The sequence below is a fragment of the Archocentrus centrarchus genome, chromosome 5 (assembly GCF_007364275.1).
Source record: "Archocentrus centrarchus isolate MPI-CPG fArcCen1 chromosome 5, fArcCen1, whole genome shotgun sequence".
NCBI lineage: Eukaryota > Metazoa > Chordata > Actinopteri > Cichliformes > Cichlidae > Archocentrus > Archocentrus centrarchus.
This window is the reverse complement of record NC_044350.1, coordinates 6,081,516-6,107,191: the sequence shown is the minus strand read 5'-3', so window position 1 is coordinate 6,107,191 and position 25,676 is coordinate 6,081,516. Positions and strand designations below refer to the sequence as shown.

General features: G+C 39.6%; 1 protein-coding gene across 1 annotated transcript in view; it reads right to left on the bottom strand.

Annotated features, from left to right (window-relative positions):
* The window catches only part of cntn3b (contactin 3b), a 54,914-nt gene that overhangs the window by 11,396 nt on the left and 17,842 nt on the right, over nucleotides 1–25,676 (bottom strand). The window contains 12 exon segments of the mRNA XM_030729959.1: nucleotides 49–207; nucleotides 1,053–1,170; nucleotides 3,750–3,925; nucleotides 5,979–6,106; nucleotides 8,131–8,281; nucleotides 8,918–9,047; nucleotides 9,723–9,859; nucleotides 10,246–10,430; nucleotides 10,733–10,835; nucleotides 11,881–12,084; nucleotides 14,383–14,481; nucleotides 18,874–19,049. Coding sequence (XP_030585819.1) covers nucleotides 49–207; nucleotides 1,053–1,170; nucleotides 3,750–3,925; nucleotides 5,979–6,106; nucleotides 8,131–8,281; nucleotides 8,918–9,047; nucleotides 9,723–9,859; nucleotides 10,246–10,430; nucleotides 10,733–10,835; nucleotides 11,881–12,084; nucleotides 14,383–14,481; nucleotides 18,874–19,049 — 1,766 coding nt within the window.

The following is a 25,676-nucleotide window of genomic DNA, read 5'->3' as shown; positions in this document are numbered from 1 at the left end:
CCATATTATGTCCTAAATAGATATTACAGAAGGCTTGTTTGAGGGTACCTGTGTCTACAGCCTGCCAGCCCACTGTAAAAGGCGTTCGAGCTTGGATGATGTAGCCAGTGATGGGGCTGCCGTTGTCCCTTCCAGGAGTCCAGGATAGCTGTGCTGTACTGTCTGTGATTTCCTCCACTGCTACCTTGTCCGGAGGACCTGGGGGACCTGCATCAATCAGACAGTGAACCCAAGGTGAGCACCCATTTAAAGAAGCCTCCCCTCATCAAACTCATAAAGACTTGTACACATTGTTACATATCAAGGCCATCACACTCGCTTTAATTAAGGGCTTTGCCCTTGATGTGCGCACGCTGTGTGTGTGTATGCCTGTGCTTGCGGGACTCCTAAGTGATGAGTTCACTGGCTGCGGAAAGATAAAGTGAATGGGATCGTTTATTAGAAAAGGAAATAGGTGCTTCACGAGGAGAAGACATCAGGAAGAAGAAAAAAAAAGAGTGGAAAAGCAAGTGTCTGCAACAACTTCATGCTCTGTCTTTACCATGTTCTCGCGCTTTGCTTTGCTGCTCCATTATTCAAATGCTTTCCATGATATTTTGCCGATGTGTAAATGAGCCAATTATAGTCATTTTCTGTGATAAACATTGCCTTCTCAAAGCACCTGGGACAGCTATTAGAGTTTGTTTAGGGCATGAATACCAATGTAAATCACCAGAGATAAGCTTGTACACTGAGCCAGATACACCAAGCACATATCAACAAAACTAACTCAGCTACCTCACACACCAGAGTGAGTGTGTGCACCATTATTGCATTTCAGTAACAAGTACAGTATATAATGTAAACAGGAGCTGACATTACAGACTGAGACAGCATCCATTTTTGCCTCTCCCATCATGTATTTTTAGTATAAGCCTCAGGGATTTTTCCACACCATCCTGTCAAACTTCTTTTGCTTTGAATACTTCTACACAAGCTTCAGTTGCATTATTTTATGGTAGCTGTACTATGGCATTCATATAAAAGCAATCAGAATCATTTGATTCTCTTACCTTTGACAACCAAAATGGCAGAGGTGGACAGGCTTTCCACGTCAGTGTCAATGACACAGACATACTTCCCACCGTGGTTCAGCTGGATGTTACGAATCATCAGATCCCCTGATATGCTCTAGAAGAGAGGAATGAGGTTAAGTAAGAGATGTAGTGCTAATTAATCCTTCAGCCTGTGGCTCTGGGATGCTTTTAAATTTATAATATTCAATACAATCACAGTGACTCCAGGCTGCTGATTTTTGCATCTTTCAAACACCAACAACTGACATGGCAGATGTACTTCGAGCAAATAACCCTATTGGCCGTCCTTCAGGCACTACCTAACCAACTGGCCTCCAAACCCCCTGTAAACAGCTACCAGCTACACACAGGACACACAAAACAAACACAGTCTAACTAATTGGCAAAGCAATCCTAATTATTCTCTAATTACATAAGCTCAAGCAAGATATGAGTCTAACTCCCAGTGTAAAGAGTCAATATTATTTTACATGGGCTGCATGCATGTGGTGCCCGTGAGGACTACATAACAAAACATAGCAGCAAATATTGTTAATTTTCTTATCTGTCAAAAGGCAGTTATTATGTGTGGCTAAATAAAGCTGATTTTTTAATGTTTTTTTTTTTAAAGGAGGTTGTAATTCTATACATTTTTCCTTTATTTTCAAAAAGAATGAAAATCAACAATCCCTTCCTCTTTATTCTAAACATCTTCTGGTGGTTTCTACTACAAAGGCACCTCTTCTAAAAACAACTAGCAAGCACAGTCTATAGCTCATTTCTTTGTAGTGACAGAATATGTTAGCATCCGTGAAAGCATTTGGTAAATGTAAAATTCATGTGGGAAAATGTGGCACAAAATTTCTCATCAGTCATTTATGCCAAACCTAAACCACACAGCTGATTTCGCTTTTTCAGGGCTTGCACGAATATTCTTTCAGTGCATTCCAATTACCCAATGAAATAACCCAAACTAAAAGCTATCACGCCACACTTCAGCATGTCTGTGTCATTCTGTCGTCTTGTAAACCAAGATATTATTAAACCCTTCTTGCACAGTGTGACATGCACTTGCTCACTGTTACTGTACAGTGTCAGATGGGTCTTTAGAGGGATCAAATGACTGATTGTTTTGGGTTTCTGATGGGACTCAGAGGCAATAACAAAAGTATGGAAAGTCACAAGACCTATCTGTTACAAGGTAAAAAGTCATTTCCAATGCTGCATTAATACATTTAGACACTCTGCTCTTATTTGGACTGCTGATGGGAGTTCACCCTTTCAAAGTCACCTCTTGAAGTGGCCTGTCACAAAGCATGTCAGCCAGAGAAAAAGAGTGTGCTGCTTTAGAAACTAGTCACCTGGGGGCTAGCCAGGTAAGACTCGCTGCAGTCATAGTAGATCTCATCACCCCCAAAGGCTAGTGATCATAGTTCCACTCTGCTGCAACTGGGCATGAACACCCGTGGATCTTCACCTCTCTAAGGCAACTGACAAAGCAGACCTGAGCCGAATGGCACTTCTATGTGCCCAAGGGATAAAGTGACTATCTTTCTCGCTCCTTTTTCTCTTTTACCCTTCCTTTCATCTTCTCTCCTTTTGCCTGACAGTTTTGAAGCGCCCTGCCTGATTCTCCTTCCAATGTCAGCCGCCACCTGGCCGACCCGAGAGCTTGCGATGCGTCGCAGGCTTCCTGCCTTGGCAGGAAGGAAGTGATGAGGCAGATTTGCTTTAATTATGTTAATTAATTCATCAGAAGCTGTTGAGCAGGGGGTTGGTAATCTCTCTGGACAGGGGAAACAGACTCTGTGAAAACTATCTCTCATTAAATGCCTATGCACAGTTCAATGTCATTAGTAATTGCCATTTGCTTTCATGAAGAAACGAGTACGCTGTGTCCACAAAACTGTGAGCGTATTGAGATATGATGTCAACTATTACCACATGAATGGCAGTGATCAGACTAGAAACCTTGGATGATAAGCGGCAGTACGTGGAGCAAAAAGAGTGTGCATAGCAATTTTAAACCGACAAGCTCTGAACAATTAACTTTGCCCTTCATCAAAAGGAACAAATATTCAACAAAAAAGTCGTCACTTATCAATATTTCAAGGCATATGGATTTCAAATGAACATTTACTGGTGCCAGGCCTGCCCTTGGTGAATGCCAGCCAGCTCATTACTTAATTATTTCGGGACTCTAGATTCATAAATAGGTATGCAAATTCAATTATGGCAGAGGGAGATGATAAGAAAATGTTCTCCCTTGAGGTGCAAAAATTATAAGTTGAAGGGATGAAAAATATAAAGACTTTATTAATGAGGGCCCTCTGTAAGACTAAAATGGCATTTCACCAATATATTTTTAGAGGTACTGTATAACACATGGCAGCTAGCCATTTCAAAAGGTAAGGATCGCGATTACAGACCTGATACTGCCATTCACTGAGACTTTTACAGCATATGAATGACTTTAACTGATATCACCATCTTTTTGAAATTCTGTTCACAGCCGTCCACAGGGAAACTTTCAAATGTACAAATCTTGGCATAAATCTCTTTGCTTGGGTATTATTGGGGTCTAAGAAGCTCTCAGCCGGACTGTGGAGCATACCCTTGCGCGACACACACTGTGTCCCAATTAATCCCAGAATAGCCAGAAAGTATCTGAGTTTAATGCTCGACATCACTCACCCCGCCCACTCTTTCAAAATGATCGCTGTCTCGCTGGAAGTCGATGAGCTGGCCGTTGAATGCCCACGAGAAAGAGACATCCAGAGCTGGATCGCAGGCAATCTGGCAGGGTAACACGATGCTCTCGCCAACAATAATCTCCATGTTAGTAGGCCTCATGGTGATTCTGGTGGGCTCTGGCCAGACAACAGATGACAGCACAAGCATGTTAATATCCCTGCCACTGAAACCTCTAACACCACCATGACCCCTGCAACTGCCATTTCACTCCAATCCACAGCTAAACCGAGTCACAGTCATTAAATTACCCATGGATGTGTGCTTTTTTTCTGATTTTAATAAGCACTTAAATTCCAAGCCTGTCCATTAGTAACATTTAATGACATTGTGGGTTCACATTTTATGTTCCAAGATCAATTTGGACCAAAAAAAAAAAAAAAAGAAGAAAAAAAAAAGTTGTTTGAAACAGGATTACTGAGGTGGGAGCACATTCCTGCTGGTGACTGTGGTGGATTGGAGGCTTCAGAGTATGTTGACAAAAGGTCACAGTAATTAAATTCCATGACATTAAATGGTTCAGCTGTCAGCGTATGAGAAGAATAGAAAGTAATGAGAAAAAAAGTTGCACACACATTAAAACCAGGGGACTACATGAACGTGTTATGTCATTGCACTCATAAATAATGACCTTTAACGAAATCAATGATAACCATTTTGTTGCTTACTTAACTGTTATTTTGGCTGCTATTTACTGGCCCTATTAATTTTACAATATGCTTGGTTGATAACATGTTCAAGTAAGCTGAAAGTAAAAACTAAAATAAAAATCATGGCGATCTCAAGCCATAGAAGGACAAGAAACAGCTGACTTTTATTATGGAGAGGTGGCTATTTGTTAATAAGAAATTTTCATTCATGGTTTTGCCAACTTTACATAGAGAAATATTATATTTTTTAGAACAAAAACATTTGGCCGGCAAAGAGCATATTTCTCACCATATTAACCTCGTGTTACTTTCAAGTGCATATTTAAAGGAATTTTGGTTGGAAGAGCTGGAAGACACGACCGATACCACTCTGTCTTGTCTGTATGCAAAATTCAATGTTTGTGGCAGCAGTCATGGCATTTTTTTAAACAACTGGTGATACTGTATAGGTGTAGGCACGGCCTGTGAGTTCTAACCATTAACCACAGACAAACTGTCACAATAATGCTGGAATATCACATATCTTTACATTATATTTAGAAAACAGCAGGCTGAAACACTAATTTTGGCCTTCATTAAAATTGGTGCCAGGCTCAAAAAAATGCACACAATTTCAATAACTAGAATTTGTATCAGTGCAATGTATCACAGCTGATGACTTTCAGAGTATGCCGCTGAGATATCAAGGAATGAGGAGAGATGGGAGCTGAGCATTCCAAGTATTAGTAAAGGCTGTCCAATGATGCAGCCTGAATGTTCCAAAAAAAATCTTTATGTGTGAAAAATGCTTGTCAAACTTACCTTTTTAGATGAAAGAGCAAACTGTGCTATTACTGTGTGGGTGTCAAGATCCTGATCCAGCAAAATCCAACAGTTAAAGGTAACAGAATGGGCAAAATTTTAAATGGCACCAAAATTAAATGGAACCAGTTACCTAAAACATATTATTCCATATCCATAATTACTTAAATTTTGTCCACTCATGTGTATCAGTTATCCAGAGCTGCCCCTAAATAACATTTGTTGGAAATGTCTAATGTGTATAAATGAGATTGCATTGAGTGGGCTACAACATTTAGATACATGTAGGCCCTTAACTTTTAATATTACAGCAGCTCAAGTACAGAGAAGAAGGATGAAATAAAATAAAATAGAATACACTATATACATAAAATATATATCAATACACATATACATATATACATCAAAACACTATATACAGATATCAAAAACACTATTTACATTTGTAGCCAGTAACTTGAAACACAATCAATCTAATGTGATCATACTTTGCCGCAGCAGCTTTCTTCTTACACCACCAAAACAGCTCTGACCTGTGAGGTCATGGGGGGTCATGTTTAAGAAGCCAGAGTTAATTTAGCAAATTAAAAACAGCTGTCAAAATAAACAATTCTTAAATGGGAAACTGGTCAGGTGTGGCATAACAAATACGATGACAAAGAAGAGCAAATACTGGAAGGTCAATTCACTAAGAGTGATTAGATTTTTAGGCAAGACTTACCAGTGACAATCAGTCTTCCTGTTGTGCTTGCTGTCCCAAACTGATTCTTAGCGATGCATGTGTAGCTAGCTGCATCCCGTTTGGTTACATTGGCAATCTTTAATGTTCCATCTGGAAGCAAAGTAATCCTGAGAAGAGAGCAGCTTTTTACTGTATTGGCTAAGATGGCAAGTGTAAAGTCTAAAGACTAAAGTGTTTGTCTACAGTCATTACTTTGTGCTGATATTCATTACATTGGCATGTGACCTTTTTGTCTGTCTCCATGTATTATAGAAAGTAAAATTCTCAAAGGTTTGTCAAATAACTCGCCGTCAATGTGAAACCTCGACCATGCTGTCACTCTCAGACAGATTGGCAAAGCTCTGCAAATAATTTATAAATGTGCACAGGTTGCAATCAACCTGAGCCAGTTTGCATAGATGACTGCAACTCATCTGCAACACGTCTCTTTGCAATAGATTCGACTCAACTGGTTATATTCCTTTATAAAAGCAAAGTTGCTGACCATCATTTTGCAGTTAAATTGCCATCCATGCATGTCATTGCCAACTCGGCCCCATTCAATTGCAAACTGACTGCAGACTGACTGTCTTATTGCCTTTTCATCACCGTCTTGACACATCAAAGTTGCTTTGAAGACCGCAACTGACAGCAAGTGGGTGCAGACCTGATCAGAAAGGCAATGAGATCACAAGGTCACTGCACATAGTCACAATAATTTTGGATGTGCCGAGGTCTCCAGCCATTGTTTTTCTTAGTGTGACTGTTACACTATATGCTTAGAATTTTACATTAATTGCTCAATTCTACAGAGTTCTGCCAACATTCATGATGCAATCAACCAAAAATGTTTAAGAATACAAACCTTTAATTCCCACTATGTTCAATATATTGTAAGTAAAAGCGGCAGTGAGGTGGAGGCAGTTATTTAAGAGATGTCTATCTTCAAACATGTATAAATTAAGACATGAGCTAAATATAAGCTTGAATAGAAACCAGAAGGTTGTAAGAAATTCTTAACTGAAGTGGTATTTAGTGAGAAAATGTGTGTAAAATTAATTTTTTCTAAACACTGCTCCAATTTACAGCATGACTGCGTATGTGAGTAAACATTTCCCTTCCAGTGTCTGCATACATCCAGTCTTGAAAGAGTACGTGGGCTTCACATATGCTAAATGTCAGTCAGCTTGGGAATTCTACCAATTTTCCACCGCTATAGATGCAGCTTCCCATCTGGAGCCAACTAAAGAGACTTGGTGCTGTTTTGACAAGACGCCTTGTTCATATTGTTCTTTCAGACCTGCTCTTCAATAGGCAGCATGGGAGTGATTCATACAGCATTTCTTTCGTGTACTAGGATGCCTGCATTTGAGTTTGTATTCAGTCTGTCCTGTCTGTTGTGTGTGAGTGTGTGTTCCAAAGTCTTGATGTACATATGATAACTTAGTAACTATCTAAGCTTTTCTTCTCTTGCCAGTGGGGATGACAAAAAGCCTGCAGATGGATCGCTGAAATGTGTAATTTCTCGCTTCTGATATGCCTTTGGAATTCTCCACCTTTAAATACTTCTTTAGTGTGAAATGTTCTGGTGTATCCAATAAAAAAAATTTGACAGAGAAGGACAACAAACTAAATGAAGCACCACTCTATGCTGCTGAAAGTGATGCTTGATGTTGGCTCATTGTCTTTGTGTCTGTGTGCAGAGTTTCTTGTCTATTGAGACTGCTCTCCACATCAAAGCTTTCGTCTCTGCCGTTTGGTGATTGCATCAATCAAGCTCTTGTAACGCTTTGTCTGTCACGATAAAACAGATAATTACAGGTGCGGTAACTTCATTCTTATTTTTGAATTCCTTCCTCAGTCTGCAAGATGAGGAGAAACTCCATTTACTTTGCTTTTATCTTCTTAACTATTTAACACAGACAGTGTTGATATGACCACCTGGCATCGCCATGCTTAACACTGAGCTATTTGCACACGAGGGGGCACGCAGTATATTAGCTATGTGCAATTTTCCTGGTGGGCACCCTCTCGTTCTTCTCATTAGCCTTTCCTTCTATGCATCTCCACAAATGCCAAATGCGCTATTGAAGCAAGTCGTCTTGCAGTGAATGTGAATGAAAGCTGCCAGGAATATACACTTTTATCCTACCTTTCAGTTCTCTGCAGGATTTCATTCCCTTTCTTCCACAGGCTAATTGCTGGGGGTGAGGCCTGAGGCTTGCATTCAAGAGTGACTTCGCTGCCTGAGCGAGCTTTTAGCAAGGCCCTGAGCGGACTTTTGGAGAAACTAGGAGGTGAAGCTGTGTGTAGGGGGAGCAAAGAAAAGGTGTGAGATTAAAAAAAAATATATAGGCAACCTGATCCTTTGCAGATCAACCATGCTGTACTGAGATCAACTGTCCTTCAGCTTTCAGAGGGAGCAGTTTGAAATCTCAGCACAATCTCAGCACAAAAGCCTACTGGTTTGAAAGCTTGCCGCTAGTCACCCCGCCCTCCAGCTACACATGCATACACACAACATCCACCTCAAGCATGTCTCGAGCCATCAACTACTGTCTGCACTCATCACTGTTTTTGTTAACCATCATTTGGACACTCAAGTCATCACATGTATCAAGAGAGTTGAATTTCTTATTGAGCCGTTCAGATGGAAGTCATCAAAGCTTTGCAAATAAATCAATACCCTGTCTACATGAGAAAGCATGCACAATGCCACAAAACAATGCATCTGTAGCATCCAAATCAATACATGAAATGACTGAAAGTAAAATGAGACACTATCAGATTCATATTTTTTTGCCGGCAAAGCTCATGGTGACATCAAATGCGAGCACAGACTGATTGCAGAGGAAAGTTATAGCAGGCTGCTGGTTTTTATCTCAGGCGATGATCAAACGATAAGCAGGATAAAAGCAGGAGGAGGGAGGCAATCTTACCTAACACCATTAGCTGGGCACTGGAATAAATAATTCCATGTTTGTTTTCAGCCACACACTGATACATCCCAGAATCGGAAAGGTTTAAAGAAGATATAGAAACGGCCCCGTTTTCAATTTGTACCCGGCTCTGTGGAGGAAAGAGAAAGAGTTCTGCTTATCCATCTCAAGGCCAGCCTATTATATCCAAAGGCACAACAGCAATTACTACAATTCTATGTATGCTCAGCCTGACATAAATGAGTAAGCAGCGGTGAAAACTGATTCTTTTTTTTTTTTTGATTCTTAAACACACCGAATAGAAGCGACGTTGACATTATTTCTTTTTCACGGTCATTCAGGATGAGCATAATGATGACAGATCAGATGTTGAGGGCTGCCAGGGCTATCATTGAACCGAACTCTGTGTGGTTAAATGGACAGTGATGTGGGGTGGTAGTGCTGATTGTGTGCGTGCGTTGGTGTGTGTATCGGGGCTAGATTCGTCTGTTAATTTACTATTGTGCATTGTATTTTAGTAATCATTTTTATCACTCATATTTTTATTATTTTATTATTTATTGTCTGAGGCACCTAGAAAGGAATGCATTTTAAATTTCGTTGTGCAACTTCTGTGTACAATGACAATAAAGATTCTGATTCTGACATAGTTTAACAAATAAACCAGTCTAGGATCTCAGTGCTGAATGGGGAATGGAGCCATGCTTTATTAAGCATGCTCTAGTTATAGAATCGGTAATGTGTGCATACATTAGCTTCTTAACCATAAATCGAACAGAATAAGAAATATAACAGATCTCCGTACATCAGCCATCACTTGCTCCCCATTCTTCAGCCAGCTGTAGGATGGTTTCGGCTTTCCACTGGCCTTACACTCCCAAAAGAGGTTTCCCTCTATGGAAAGAGCTGTGTCCGCCATTGTCTGGAGCCAGTGAGGTTTAGCTTGGAATAAATGAAAAGGTTACCTATTCAAACATGCGTTTTAATTATAGAAGCACTGGATTAGTAAAGAATTGCACCAGAAATCATACAACCATAAATGCAGCCTTGCATTAAAGCTTGAATTTAAATCAAATTTTAAACTTAACAAGTGGATTACCAGCAAAATGAGAAACACAGGATGGTAAACAGATTTGAATATTAACTAGAAATTAATCTGAAGCCTCTGGAAAAAATAGTCATTTATCATTTCTACCCTTAGCTTGCTCTGAAATTTCATGGCAACATTAAACCCCAAACGTACACAAACAGGTTTTAAGTCAAGCAAAGCAATAAGTTCCATTTGTCCCTTCATCTCACTGTCATTCGATCTGAAACAGCTCACTTACCATGGAATGAAATACGACCCCGTGCAGCATTTTTGCCTCTGCGATTCTCTGCCATGCACTCGTACGTCCCTGCATCTTCCTGCTGGAAATTAGGGATTTCAAGGACGGCATTTGAATTCTTCATTTTGACTTTGCTGGGGAAAGGGACGCCACTTGTTCTCCTCCAGCTTATTTCTGGGACAGGGCTGTTAAAAGAGGAACAAAAAGTTCCCAGGATTGTAACTGTCACTTGCTCTGATCAAAGTGCGATTAAGGACAGAAGGAAAGCAGTTGTAACAAAAGCTTTGAGAATTCTTGTTCCCTGCAAATCAAACTGCCTTGTCTCCCTTGTCTTTTTCATGTTACGGCCCTCGTGCTTCTATGGATTGATGAATATCAGCATGAGTAATGCTACACTTGTGCATTCTTAAATTGTCTTGAGTAGCTATAATTCATGCATGAATGAGTGTACGGTCTGTGTCACACGCATACAGTAAGGCAGACTTACTTTCCCAAAGCGAAGCATTCCAGTTTCACTGCCGATTCTTTCGCAGCTGGAACTGAATCAGGAAAATGAACTTCTATTTTAGGTTCATATTCACCCATTACTCCTACAAAAGGGAGACAATAGATGACAAGCTTTTTACATCAGTGATTAACAGCAGACATTACACTCGCTGTGGATCAGAGAGAGAGAGTAATAACACAGTGGGACAGCTAACACAAAAGTCTTTATGCATATGAATCAAAAGTGACCAGTGTCTGCATTATAAAGAGGAAAAAATCAGACTCAGACGGAAAAGACTTACTTGGCAGTGTGACTTCATTTATGAGTTTATTTTTATTCACATCATTGGGACAGGTCAATGACTTCTTTGCGGGAGACAGGACTGTGCCCTTTACTATTAGCAACCACAACCCCCACAGTCTCAAAGTAAAAGCTGATTTGGGGGAAGAAGACTGTGATGAGGCTGAGCGTCTGACACACCATGAGGAAAACGAGCAAAATATGCCACTGCATCTTCCTCACTACTTAGTTAGAATATATTTGTGACATTTTGCTAGTAATAAAACCTTGAAGCTAGCTCATGAAAGCTCTGGAATACCAATGAAACCAACGGCTTTCATTTAACTCTATGCCACATTCTAAAAAGACAAGCTTTGTAATTAGCGTCTTTACTGATGGTTAACAATTCATCTATTGCTGTTTTATAGCTCAGTTTTAAGCTTGTAATAATCCCTTTTGCTGGCCTTTCAGTTTGTAATAATTCATCTATGATTTTTTTTGACAGTCGTGGGTTTCTCATTTTATGTCATCGGAGCCTGTAAACAAATATTAATAGCATTAATAATTAAAAAATGTTCCAAATTCTTCAACTGGAGGAAGATAAACACCAGCCAAATGGATTTTTCATGACCCAGCTTTTAGATATTAAGTGTGAGTATGATCATTTAATTGTTTTTAGAATGAAATTAAAAATCGAAACTTAAATATTAACCTAGGTCTTAACAAGCTGACAGCACGATGAATCCAGGAATGTAGCCTACAGGCAGAGATTACAGCTCTCCTAACCCTGCATGACTGGATAGGCACAAGCAAAAATGATAATGAGTAATTGATACATACTAAAGATCCCCTGTATTTAAAAGGTTTACCATCGCTTCTGAGGACCAGTGGTGTGGGAGAGCTGAGGATCTTCTCCCTTGTCACAGTGTTGTTAACCACACAGGTGTAGTTGCCCACATCTGAGCGCTCCACTTTGGCGATGTACAGACTCCCTGTCTCTTGAGAGATGAATCTGCGACTGTCTTGTTGGACAAAGTGTGGGTATTCATTGAAGATCCACGCAAATGTCAGTTCTGGAGGAGAAAGGGAAACAGTTGAACTATGCAGCGCTGGTCCACTTTCACACCTCGGCTGATTTCACACATATTAAATGCATTGGCCTCTGCTGGGACAGCTGTATCAAAAGAACTCGGCTGCGGCCTTAAATGTGAGCATATCATGTCATTTTCCTGCCCTTATCTCAGTTTCCTTGGGAGGACATACCAAGACTGGGTGACTGTAACAGCTATCAGTGCAAAAAAAAAAAAAGAAAAAAAAAAAGGAGACCTAAGGAAAGGGAGCAAAACAAAATGGATTACAGCGCGTCAGTGGCCCTCCCCTGACACATGGCCTCCATTCCCTGGGTCCCTGAGAGCCTTAGTTCATGGGTGGCAATAGCAAGTCAATGGCTGGATTAAGGGATGGATGGATTGGCATACGGATGTAGGAATATGTTGTCATGCCCCTTTGCGAATGGTAGGTCTACCGCGAGAAAGGAGAGACTCGCTACGATGAATTTCTGTGTCATTTTCTCAATGAAAACACTGCAAAGACTTTCAAGAGCAAGAAGATGCTCTGTGTAATCAGCCACTCCAGAGGTACGGGGCTCAGAGTCAAAAGGTGCATGCAATGACTGTCAATCATATCCAATGGCCCCCGAGGGGGTGAGCCCACTAGATGGGACTGAGCGTCCGAGCTGGGTGCAGCGATGCAGAGACAACGATCCTTCTGATTAGGCAAAAGCAGCCGCATAGTTCAGACTCAGCATAACCTCGGACTGAACTATGTGGCTATAATGGGCAGTAATATCATTTTGCCAAGCAACTCTTTGTTAAGTGAAGTGACAGAGAAAACACAACACAAGTGTGAAAGATACATTAAAAGAGCCAAAAAAGCCCTTTGAATGAGCTAATGTCTAAATTGGAGTACAAAAGCGATACAGTGACATCTGCTTGCAACTGTACTTTATTTAATTTTTCATATATGGGCGGAGGGATAACGCATATGTTAGGGGAGGAGAAAAAGCTTTCAAAGCCAATGAAGTGTAATGAAAACCAAAAGGAATGCCTCTTACTGTAGGCGTCAGATACAGTTCAAGGTTAGGTGGCACATCATTGCTTTCAAAATTTCAAAAGCGGGTGGAGAGAGGGGAGAGAGAGAAAGCCGGGGAGAGAGCAACAGGGCATGGAAGTACGGAAGAAAAACAGGGACAGCGGACTTGCACAGCTTTGCTTTCATTCACTTCTGAAAACACAGGAAAACACAACTGTGATACGGTTACAACAGCCAACTGCATATAAACCTATGTCAAAGAGAAAAGCTGTCAAACTGTATTTCACAGAGCACTTTGACCCATTATCCCAAAGACCAGCTGTACAATGCGCTGTGCTACAAACTGCTCGCTTGTGAAGGAAATTGGTTGTTCCACCGTGCAAGCTATTGTATCAAGAGGGTGACAAGCTAGGCAGCAGCCATTGTGCATTTTTTTTCAGTTTTCTGCAGACACTCAGAGTGTTAGGTCTGAGTAGCCTGTGTCTTTATCTCCTATTTGTAGCCTCTCCTTTATAAAATGCAATTTTAGCATCCCTCTTGAACAATGAAAGCATCTTTTTTTTTTTTTTTTTTTTTAAATATGTGGAGGTGCTTAAATATAAGGCTAACAGCCAACAGCGCTGTGTTATTCATTTTACCATAAAGACTGGAAATAGTGTGAAGACAGCGAGCCTGGCTCAGTGCGAAGACAACAAAACCCACCTTTAGCTCCTCTGAAGCTCACTAATTAGCATATTTATTTCTGTAAACCTCAAGTGTAAAAATGACAAATTGTGGTTTTATGGAGGTTATCGTTCCAGCACACAACCTCCGTTATAACCACACAATTTTATACAGAATAAGTAAATTATTATACTGTGGTAATTAGCTACTTTAGTGATGCCGCACTCCCAATATTGTCATTTTTAGACGTCGCTGGGCTGTTTTCCAGTTTTCGGGTTTGTTTGAAGCTAGGTTAACTACTTGCTTGCTTTAGCCTCATACACCCAAGGAAAGAAAGTGAATGAGCATTTTTTTTTTTTTTTTGAACTTGAGAAAAACATGGCTTTAATTAGAAAAATAGTAATGAAGAAGAAAAAATACACCCAAGGGGGGAACTGGCTTCTAGGTGTTCTGTATAAATAACGTTGTCATGATTATTAAGAGCATGGGCACACATTAATGGGTCTAAAACTAGATTAAGTTTAGAAAAAGGCAGTAATTATTCATCAAAGTCTGCAGTTTGAACTGAGTGCAGGTAATTCTGAGGAGCTATGTTTAAATAACAAACACAAACTTACCTCCAGAATGCGGCGGTGGTCCACATAACAGAACCACTCCTTGGCCTTCGCGGACATTGACAGCACTCCTCACTGATTGAGTTTTGAAGTTGTCCAGGTCTGATGAGACAAACAACATTAAAACAAAACTGAGCCGCTGTTAGAAAGGGTAAACCTGACAGATTGGCCAAAAAGTGTGATTCAAACATTTTCTATATTCACAGGGGTTACTTTGAAAAAGATAATTTTGAAAACAGGGGACATAAGTTTTTCCCAAACTCCCTTCACAGAATCACCGAGCTGTTTTAGATGTTACACTTCGAGGATTGGGGCTTTAATCGGGCATCATTGATTGCCCTGGGACACCTCCTGACAGCCTCTGATGCTTTTAAAGACAATCTGGCGTGCTGATGAAATAGATGGACCTGACTTGGTGACGTTAACCCTGCAACACGACACTTTAGCACAAGGAAGAGATTAGGCTAAAATAAGATACAATGAGCAGGGGGAGAAGGAAATACTGTGCACAGACTGAACAAACAGTGGTGAGCGTGCATGACAAATGGCAGTTTGCAGTGCCAGCAGCAATAAGTAACATCATTATTAAATGTGGTGTAATCTTGCACTTAAAAGCATTAGCTTCCCCATCAATACTCTCAGCACAATCTATCCCTCTGCAAATGAATGAGCAGTTGCTGGCAGACAAAACCTAAACCTGGGATGATAAACCACCCCTGGCTTCATGACTGATGGAGGGAAGCTGCTGCAGTCCGCTCTGTACTCTGTCTGCACCCTCTGGCTAACAGCCTGGAGTAAGCCTTCCAAACACAAACAAAAGAAAGTCAGTGTGACCGATAAGGGAAATTAGGAGAAGGAAGATTATGGAGAGAAGTGGGACAGAGTGTTGGTAAGATTAATGAGCAGCTCTCTGATGACCGCAGTGGAATCAAACAGAGCGAAGTCATGGCAGGACACTTAGAAGGCCACAGGAGGAGGAAGCTGACTTGAAATACAGGCAGAGGCAATGGCCTCCTGATCTCACTAGGTTGCCTTTAGGAGAGTCTATGTTCTAATGACATTTATGATTCTGAGGAATGGTATTGGAGCAATCTGTGGGCGCTGACAAAGTTTTTGTTAGATGTGCACCAAAACATATTTAAGTGACACTTACATAATAGATATGGGCCTAAAAAAAATGCATGAATCTTTGCCCACAGTTGTGGTCAATTTCTGAATTATTTCTTCCCAAATTAAGCAGGTTAACAGACTAGAAATGCTTCCAAGTGTGGCAGCTACATTTGGAAAGATTTTCTGTGAATTCACGTGTGGTCAAAGGAGCACGCAAGTGAAAAAAAGACCATCCTTAAGCTTTAATAAGAGGTGAATATATCAGAAAGACAGTGGGAGCATTAGGAGAGGCCAAATCAACAGTTTGGGACATTGAGAGAGAAAAGAATGCATAACTGCATGTCTACAAAAAAACACAACAGTGGCGGACAACCACACAATACTTCACTATTCAGCCAAGAGACGCACAGTATTCAGTAGGTTGGTATTTCTTATACAACTCTGGCATAAATCAAGACTTCACAAGAGAAAATACGAAAGGTTCACAATGAAGAACAAAATTCTGATCAGTCTCAAAAATAGGCCGACAAAACTCCAAAACAACCTGCTGTGAACAGTTGAAACTTAGATCAACTTTTCTCAGAATCTGGTAAGAAAAAAATCTGTGACGACTTGGGATGATCCCAAACATACAAGATCCTCTGTAAAACACAGCGGGGCAGTGTGACACAAAGACACACGACGCTGGGTCACTGGTGTTTCTAGATAATCTGACAGAAGACAGAAGCAGCTGGATTATTTCTGAGGTGTGCAGAGCTATACTTACGGCTCAGATTCAAATAAATGCAGCAAAGGTTTTAGTGACCCAAAACATGCTATAAAACCAACTCAGGAGTCTCTGAAACTGATGGAGCAGCATATCACTTGCTGAAGACTAAATCTTGAGTTAGAAAGACCCACAAACAAGTAGGAACTTAAGACTTCTGCAAAAAGCGAATAGCATCAATCAGGAATTCATTCATTTTCTTCACTGCTAATCCAATTCAGGGTTACAATGAGTACTGGAGCATATCCCAGCTGACTTTGGATGAAAGGCAGGAAAGCATCATGAAGAAAACCCCATTATTTCTTGCAGTCCATGACAGTCCAAGCATCAGGTAAAGGTTTGTGGGGTATTAAAAACACCCATTCATAACCATTCTGTTAATTTGTACATGTAGACACCTGAAAATATGGGAATATATACAAAATGGATGTAATTCCTCAAAGGTTTATGTAATATTTTATGTCAAATCAAACAAGTGTAATTGTAACTATGCAGCTAAAAGAACAAAAATTGTCAAGGTTCAAACATAACTGGACCCAACTGTACAACAATCACAGCAACAGCAGCTGATAATTGTATTAACAACACCTTTAGAAACAGGGGAAGGTGAATCAAAGAATCCCTAATAATTACTTAGTGAATGAGAAAAAGATGACTCATTCTCTTTGTACAAAACTGCACTGAGATTGGTGAAGATGAATCTGGAGCCAGTGCTGGAGGGGATATGCTTCTCTTTTCGCTGAGAAGAAGAATAATGGGCTTCACTGCAGTGAACTGACCACACACTGTAAAGTCTGAAAGCTAGAGGCCAAACTCACTGTAGCTTCAGTGATTCCTTTGTAAGCAGAATCAGTCTTTGCCATACAAGAATGGCTTGCCCAGAGATTACAGAGAGTGACCATTACAGCTCGACGATGATTGGTCTGGGCAATGGCGGCGCCATAGAGACATTCCCTGTTATATACTGTGTCCTACTGAGCTCTCGAGCAAAGCTCCTTTACCTGCTACAGAGGCACTACAGCACAGCTCTCTCGGTGTATGAGGTATTATTTTTCCATTTTTGCTCATCATTTCCAGTAGTTGTGGTAAAATTGTACTCAGTGATACAATTCCTATCTCTGTCTGCTCCAGCGTTGCTACTGTTTATAAAAGTCTGGCAAAGACAGAAACATGACAATGAGACAAGCTGTAAAGAAGCCAATAATTTATCCTGATTGTTTAAATTATGGGAGCAGTTGCGTCACATTCTGACTGTCTACAGATTATCTAGCAGTGACCAGTGAGTCTTGCATGCCAACATCCACAGCGTGACTCTCTCCTAGGCCCTCTAAATGTCTATAATTGTTAATAATGGATGTATGAACAAATGCAGATAATGTGTTATTGGTCATATCATCTAACAAAACCAGCTTTTATTGTTTTTAAGCCACAACTCTTTCGAAGACTCTGGAAAAGGAAAATAAATGCTGCAGTTTCCCTTCTGCTTATATGTAATTCATGAGGTACAGATATAAAGAGCCAATGGTAGCTCAAGCTACCTGACTGAGAACCATGTGATCATCTAAGTGGCCCCTTTTTTTTTCTGAATTCCCAAATCTCCGAAATTAATTTGACTTTGTTTGTATCAAGACAGAATTTTTAAATAACAGTTTTAAATTAATTTTGAGTTGTTTTTTTTTTTTATGTTTTGAAAATGAGCTGGTGGTGGTGGTCGGGGGGTATGCTTATAGTGATTGCAGCTGCATTGTGAAGGCTAAGCAAAGCAGCAAAGAAAGCACGACATTTCTGTCTTAGGGCAGTGGCCTCATTACATGGAAAAACTGAATATCAGCCTTGCTGATCTGCTAGACCTCCCTCACTGTGCATTAGGCAAGACAATAAATGTCAAGCAGTTCTCCTCTTCACCCAGTCCCCACGAGTGAGATTCATTACTGAGCTATAGGGATAATGGCAGTCCATCTCCTGAGAGGAAGTGAAAGGCTCTCTATCCTTGGGACATGATCAATAGTCAGGAGGCCTGATCAAGAGAGGAGAGGTACCTCTACAGTGGCTGTATGGAAGGTGGGACCCAACTCCACAGCGCCACTTCTCAGCCTGCCTTTTGTCTTTTTAAACATGCAGGCTGCTATAGCAGCAGACATCCTGCCACTGTCTGATCCACTCACTGTATATATTACACATAAAGAAGTAGCTGGTGATTGCATAGACACAAAGACCTCTTAAACATTAGTTGTGTTTGTCCACTTTAAAGTCTGTATCACAAGGGCTTGCGTATCACTTGGTGAAATATGAGGCAGTTTGGATGGAGCATAGATGCTGTCAGAGCTGGAACCACTAATGAGAATCAATGGAGTTCAGAAGCAGTCAGAAGCTTCCTCACCCACTGTGTTTGTTGTATCTGACATTTCATTCGATTACCATTTCCCCTCTTGAAAATCTATTCCCAGGCAATCTAAATGAGAAATCGCAATAGTAAATGAAAAGAAAAGGAAGGCCTGGGCTGTGAGCATATTACCCACATGTCAGGCTGTCATACAGCAGATACAAAGAGATGCTAGAATGTCGTAAGTGTGTCAGAACCATGCCAGGAACGTGTTAGCAATTGTAGGATCACTTACATGCAAATTGAAGGCTGGCTCTGCGGCTGAGTATGGACCCCCACGTGTTGAAAGCTGTGCACTGGTACACCCCAGTGTCTTGGTCCTTGTCCAGGTTGCTAATGATCAGGCTGCCCCCAGACATGTGACGCCGGTAGTCATTCCCCAGATCAATGAGTGTTCCGTTTAGTGACCATCTGGAAAAACGCAAACACAATCAGTAGCTGGGCCCCCTGGAGATGAACACTTGCAGCGTTTATCGATTTGATCAGTCTGCCCACATCATGCTGAGAGGATAAAAGGTGAGCAATAAAAGCAGGAGCCTGTATTATTAACAGAGGAATGTGAAAAGCATTTGCAGCAAGTTAGGAAGAAAGGAAGCAGTTGTTGTTACTTTAGACTTCAGTTTGACTTCATTTAAGTGTTTTATTTTGCTGCTAATTTAGGCAAATTTCCAAAACCAAGCAAATCTGCTGTGGTGAATATTGATTTTCTCCTACTTGCATGAAGAAGTGGATTTTATTTCATCTCATTTTTAATTACCTCAGCAGAGGAGGATTGGTACAGTTTATAAGTCTGCTAGCAGGATGTCTGAAAAAAAAAAAAGATTTTACTGATATTTGCTGGAAATCTTATCTGGACACGAAAAAAAAAAGGATTCAACAGATTTAGTTGTCTTCATGGAAACTGAGGCCACGGGCCAAGAAATATCTACGAGTGCGAGTACATAAAATTTTTTTTCATATATTAAGACAGATGTTTTCACCATGGTTTTTGTTTTGCTCACCAGCTGAGATACTTAGGTCCACCATACTTGAGTATCTCAGCAATTAGTGCCATGCAGTTTAGTAGCGTTATAGCTTTTTTCCTCTATGTTCACTTTGTGATTTTGACTGCAGTGACTTAACTACATTCTGCTGGCTTATCTGTAATTTTGTGCAGATTTTCTCCATCAGGGTGAATTGTAATAACTTTAAATTTTACTCTGTACAGTAGATTTGTTTATGAATTCCCTTTAAAACTGACAACATTCCCATCAGCCTCTGTTGCATGATTAGCCAGCACATTTACTGCAGAAAGAGCATAACAGAAGCTACTAAATTACAAAAATATAATCTAGTCTAATTTTGGATCACTTCAAAATTAACATTAACATTGAAAATATTGCAACTTGTAGAGAAATTATGTTCTACAGTTGCTCTTTTTAATTATTGCTAATTATCTCAAAATTCTGCATAAAGATTAAATTCATATTTCAATATTCACCGGTTACAGTTGGTCAGCAGTACTGACACAAAGTACTGTAAAGGTGTACTGTGTACTCTACAACATGTTAGGTTACAAAACGCTAGCATAAATATCTGCATTCAGACTGCATTACTTCTTTTATTTAAGATTTTGTTTCCACATTTTAAAGAAGCAATGAAAATCTAATCAAGTAATTACTGAAAATGTAACTGTAATGTTGACTGGTTACAGCTGCTTTAATTTATATGATTATATTATTCTGATTGCATGTCCCAACCTTCATATATGTCTGACACAGGGTTATTATAGTTAACGAAAACGAACGAAATAACGAAAACTGAAATTGAAAAAACATTGTCGTTAACTGAAATAAATAAAAACTAAAATTAAAAGGAAGAAACGACAACTAACTAAAACTGAATTGTGAGTTTACAAAACTAACTAAAACTAACTGAAATTATAGATATTGTTATTTTTTCAAAAGTCTTGTGGATTGATATGAAATCATTTTTTTCCTCTCTCCGAGTTTAAGCTCGGAACGCCGTCGGGCAAATGGGTGCGCATGTGCGTGCGTGCGCACACCGCGCTGCTCCTCAGAGAGTCCCATGTGGTGTTTTTTTTTTTTTTTTTTACTATGATAGCACAGATAGCAGCGAGTGTCTTGTTGTGGATGATGTTGTGGATGATGTACGGAACACTTCTTAGTCAGGAAAAAAAACACCAACATCAAAGTAGACCTGAGAAGCGCACACAAGGCAGCTACGGAAACCGCTCTCATCCTACAAGGCAACCCGGCCTGCACCTCCAGAGAAACGTGACTACTCGTCGGGTCAACGCAGCCCACAACGTTGTGTTTAGTCCTTGTGCGTTTCCGGCTACTTTATCAGTCAGATAATAACAATCAGGACTAATAATCAAAGCATCAATATAAGGACTCACAAATGTCAGCAAATTCCTGGAGGGAGCTGCTGAAACTATGGGAATGGACGTGAAGAAATGAAGAAAGTGAAAAAACAGGGACAAATATGTTTGCACCCTAAAAACTGAGCACAAAGAGCGAGGACCAAAAACCCCCCAGCACACAACCACAAGGTAATTAACACACGCAATCCAGCTATACATGCATAAATGCGGACATGAGGTCGGACACTTCCGTAGGCTACATAGGCCGCAAAGACCCTGCAAGTCTAATCAGCAAGCATCTAACCAAGCTAGCTCCAAAACAGAAGCAGCATCAGGTGGAGAGAACATCAGGATGCAGCTGGATTTGAGCTCTGACTCCTTCAAGGAGTTTGTTTTTGTCAAACACCACATGTAGCTGTTGTTAATCTGCTGCACTGAGGCTGAACTTTATTGGGAGTTTATTGTAGAATTTATCGAGTTTTGGAGTTCATATTGTTAGCAGTTTCTCCCTGTTGATGTTCATGTGTGTCCTTAATATTACACACATTTAGCATGTAGTTCTGCTGTCTGTGAACAGTTGGTTGCTGAATTTATTTCTTTAAAGGGTATCTTTAAAGCGTACCTGATTAAGTATGAAAATACTAAAACTAATACTGGAACTAACTAAAACTAAGCATAAAACCAAAAATAAAAACTAATAAAAACGAGGAAAACCACTCTGAAAACTAATTAAAACTAACTGAATTAGAGAAAAAAAGTAAAAACTAACTAAAACTAAACTATAATGTAAAATCCAAAACTATTATAACCCTGGTCTGACATAACAAAAGCGCTGTCTCAGGTTTGACCAGCCAGTGCTTCCATCTTGGTCTAAATCAAATCAAATCAAATCAAATCAAATCAAATCAAATCAAATCAATACTTCTTGTGTATTTTATGAGAAGTTGTAAATATGCACTTATCAATGTTAACACAAGCCTCAGAATTCCAGTATGGGATGGGTTAAAGTTAGCATGCAAACACTCAAACATTATAGCTGCTAATTTTCATAGCATGCTGGTATTAGCATTTAGCTCAAAGCCCTGCTATATAAATGTACATGTAAGTGCACAGCTTCATAGAGTAATCATTATGGCTGTAGACATTCAAGTTTTCATACCATACATGTGAAAGAAAAAGGAGTATTTTGACTGCATGCCTACAGTGTGTGCAATCTGAGGCAAATTCAAATGCAGAATAAAATGTGTGAACATTTTGTGGTGGAAAAATTGCAAATGTAAAGGACTGTGCCGCTTTGGCAGATTTATGCGTTCTTTGAGTGCTTTCTAATTAGTTTTCTGTTTGTGCTTTTGTGTTTCTGACTTATTGCTTTCTGACACTCTCATATTGCATTGTCTACAGACCATTTCCTCCAAAGAAAGGTCACGAGACACTCTGTCATGCAAACGGAATTCAGGAAGTGACAGCTATTAATCACAGCCACCATCAGAGACAAAACACTGAATAATGTTCATGCTGAATAATAAAAACACTTCATATGTAATTCACTGAAATCTACGGTCTGACATATTTCAAGGAGATGCAATCCTATAGGGTGCATGCAGAGGCAGGGAGGAAAACAGCACACAGCATCGCAGCATGTTAATGCTGATGAAAACTCAGAGTTCCTCACAGAATTTGGGAAGTAAAGGGTTATTCGAATGTCATCTGTAAGGCTGCCCCTGCGACAGGACTGGAAAATGACAATTCCAATGATGGGGGGAAAAAAATCAATAAATGTTTTTTTCCTTCCTAGGCAAACTAACAGGCAGTTAGAATGATGCCTCGTACAGTCTTAGAGCCGGTCGTGGCTCGCCCCGGTTTCCTGCCTGACAGATTACAAAAGACGAAGCTGTCTTTCATCTCGTAGCCTCTATTATTCCTCCAACAGTCTGAGCCCGTCACTTAATCTGACTGATTTTGTCACAGTTTCAACAGTATTACTTTTAAATGTTCTAAACTTGCAATGAAAAGGCTTAGGTTTACAAGAATATACTGACAACAAGGAGTGTTTCCAGAATATATCTGAAAACACCCCCTTTTTACTATTTATTTAGTTCCATGACGTCCCTTTATGCCTCCATTCGAATTCTCCACTGCCCAATTCTTCCTCTGTTTGTGCCAAAGGGAGGATTATTGTATGTGCAAGAGGGGAGGAGGTTAAATGGAAAAGGATGAGAAGCTAGTCAGACTTGCAGCAACCCAGCATGATTGAACTTAATGGGAAAGGAAGGTGGGCAGCCTGGACAGATCACACACCCATGGAGCAGACAGCTGGCTGGGTGTGATGGTGCCTCTGCTCCACCAACACAATCAGTAAGCCACACACCCACTTGTGCTGCAGAAACATCTGAGACATGCTTTGATATTAGCAGACCCAGGGAACCAGTCATCACAGGGATGGTGTTTGGTTTTTTGTATGGAATTTAAAGATAAGGAAATATCAACAAGGGTAACAGGGCTGCTAAACATCTTGTGTAGCATTAATGGAGTGTGGTTTTTGTTGCAGTATATGCAGCTATGTCAGTTTTTTGCCATTACAGGCCAATTTTGAGCTAAATAATGAGCCCGTTCTTGCAGCTTTTCCCATGGTGACAGTGAGAGGTAAGTGAAGAAAATCTGGATCTTCAAACTCAAACAACATGTGAACGAACATCCACACAACACACTGTACAAAACACCTCTATAGAGCCAACAAGGCTGCACTGCTTTACATCAAAGGGACAAGAAAGGAGAAATGTACCTATCTCTTAATGGAGTGCTCTTTCACAGCTGTGTGGGACGCTGTTTCCACGGGCGCATATATTCAAATTCTGCACTTTTCACGTCCACCAGCTGTAAATTTATTTTACAGAATAGTTTGAAATTGATTTCATTACAGAAAATTGAGGTGAGTCAGTCTCAGTCTCACCTGCTTTCTGCAGAACCCCTGGATGCATTATCTGATAATCAATGTGTACATTTCAGTGATTACTTGCATATTTACATAATCATTCATTGAGTCACCATACAAAATCTATAAACATCATATTGCAAATGGTAACTAAAGACAATATCAGACGATGTCTGTCCAAAATTTAACTGACAGCGGTTAATAATTTCTAAAAAGTCAGAACTTTATATGATGGATAAGTTTACTAATGCTTTATAGATTAGATATTTTTAACTAGTGAGGACTTCAATATTGAACTTTATTCAAAACAATTGGGTTACACTGCATATTGCTATTGACAATGCAGCTGAAAAGGCTTTCACAGAAAGCTTTGCTATTTTGTTTTATTGAACTCTTCCCGGTAGAGTCTTTTTTACATAATGTTTTTTTTTCTTATTTATTTGTGCTGTTTGGATTTTTACTTTGTTTTTCTCATTTGTGTTGGCTGAATTTACTGTTTCAGCTCCCGAACAAAAGAATTTACCAAGTCTGGGGATAAATAAGAAAGATATACGTCATCTTACCACTCATTTTACTTTTGTTCCTTTTTCACACCTGGACTGATCAATACGACTGATTTTACAGTGTATTTTGAGTTGGAGAGAATCACAAATTGTTTTTAGTGAGTGCTGTTCAAACTTTAGTTTTTTTATTTTTAATAATTAAAAACATCTGGCTCTTTGGGCACTGATAATGTAAACTTGTCAAGTAAAAAAAAAAACTACATCATTTACATCAATAAATAATCAATTATATGTGTAATTTGTACATTAAAAAACTATAGTTTGTAATGCATAAGAAAAAAATTAAAAGTAAAAGGTATTTAGTCATTAATACATATAAATAAACATGAACTAGGATTAATGAGTCATTAATGAAGAGTCTTACATGTTAATAACTCAATTTTAGGCAATTTTAGGACATTCTCAGGACATTAACATTAACAAAAGGTTGTACAGAAACAAAGAGGAATAATTATAAGTTATTCATAAAACTTCTATGATTTCTAACTTAGTAAGAGAAAAATGAAATGGGTTTTATCTTACCACAAAATGTATTATGGTATTAAGCATGAATTGCAGCTAATAACAGTTAATATACATGTTATTAATATTAAGTAAGCAACAAAGTAAAGTTTTCATTTCTTACTTTCAAGTAGGAGCAAAAGTTAGTTATCTCTGAGGAAGTCACTAAAAAAAGACAAAAAAATGTTTTTCTCTTCAGTTTCTGATGCTAGTAAGTAATTTGTTATGGGTTCCTACAGTAATCTGTATCTGTCAGTGATAATAGGTTGTTGTAAATGGATTTAGAGGAGAAGATGAATCACAGAGAGTCAATGCTGAAAGAGTAGTTTTTTTTCCAACCTGGCAACTCAATAAAACACTTAAACTCTTTTACTGTATCAGTAAAAGAGAAAGGCAAGCCAGAGGTCTTAATGTTAGTGCACTGAGTGAAACACACTGAATCCAACACCACATCAGGCAGAGAAGGAGCTTACAGTAAGTCAAAGGGAGAGAGAGTGTCTAGGAGAACAGTCCTATTTGCTGTGGTGTGCTGCAGGCACAGGCTGAGCTGAGCATGCTCTGAATGAACTCCTCGTGACCTTGAGGTTCACATCAATTTTGCATGAGGTCTCCTCATCAAATAGACCGGGGACTGTACTGCAGCACCGGCTCACCTGGCTTTCCTTGAGGCCAGACAC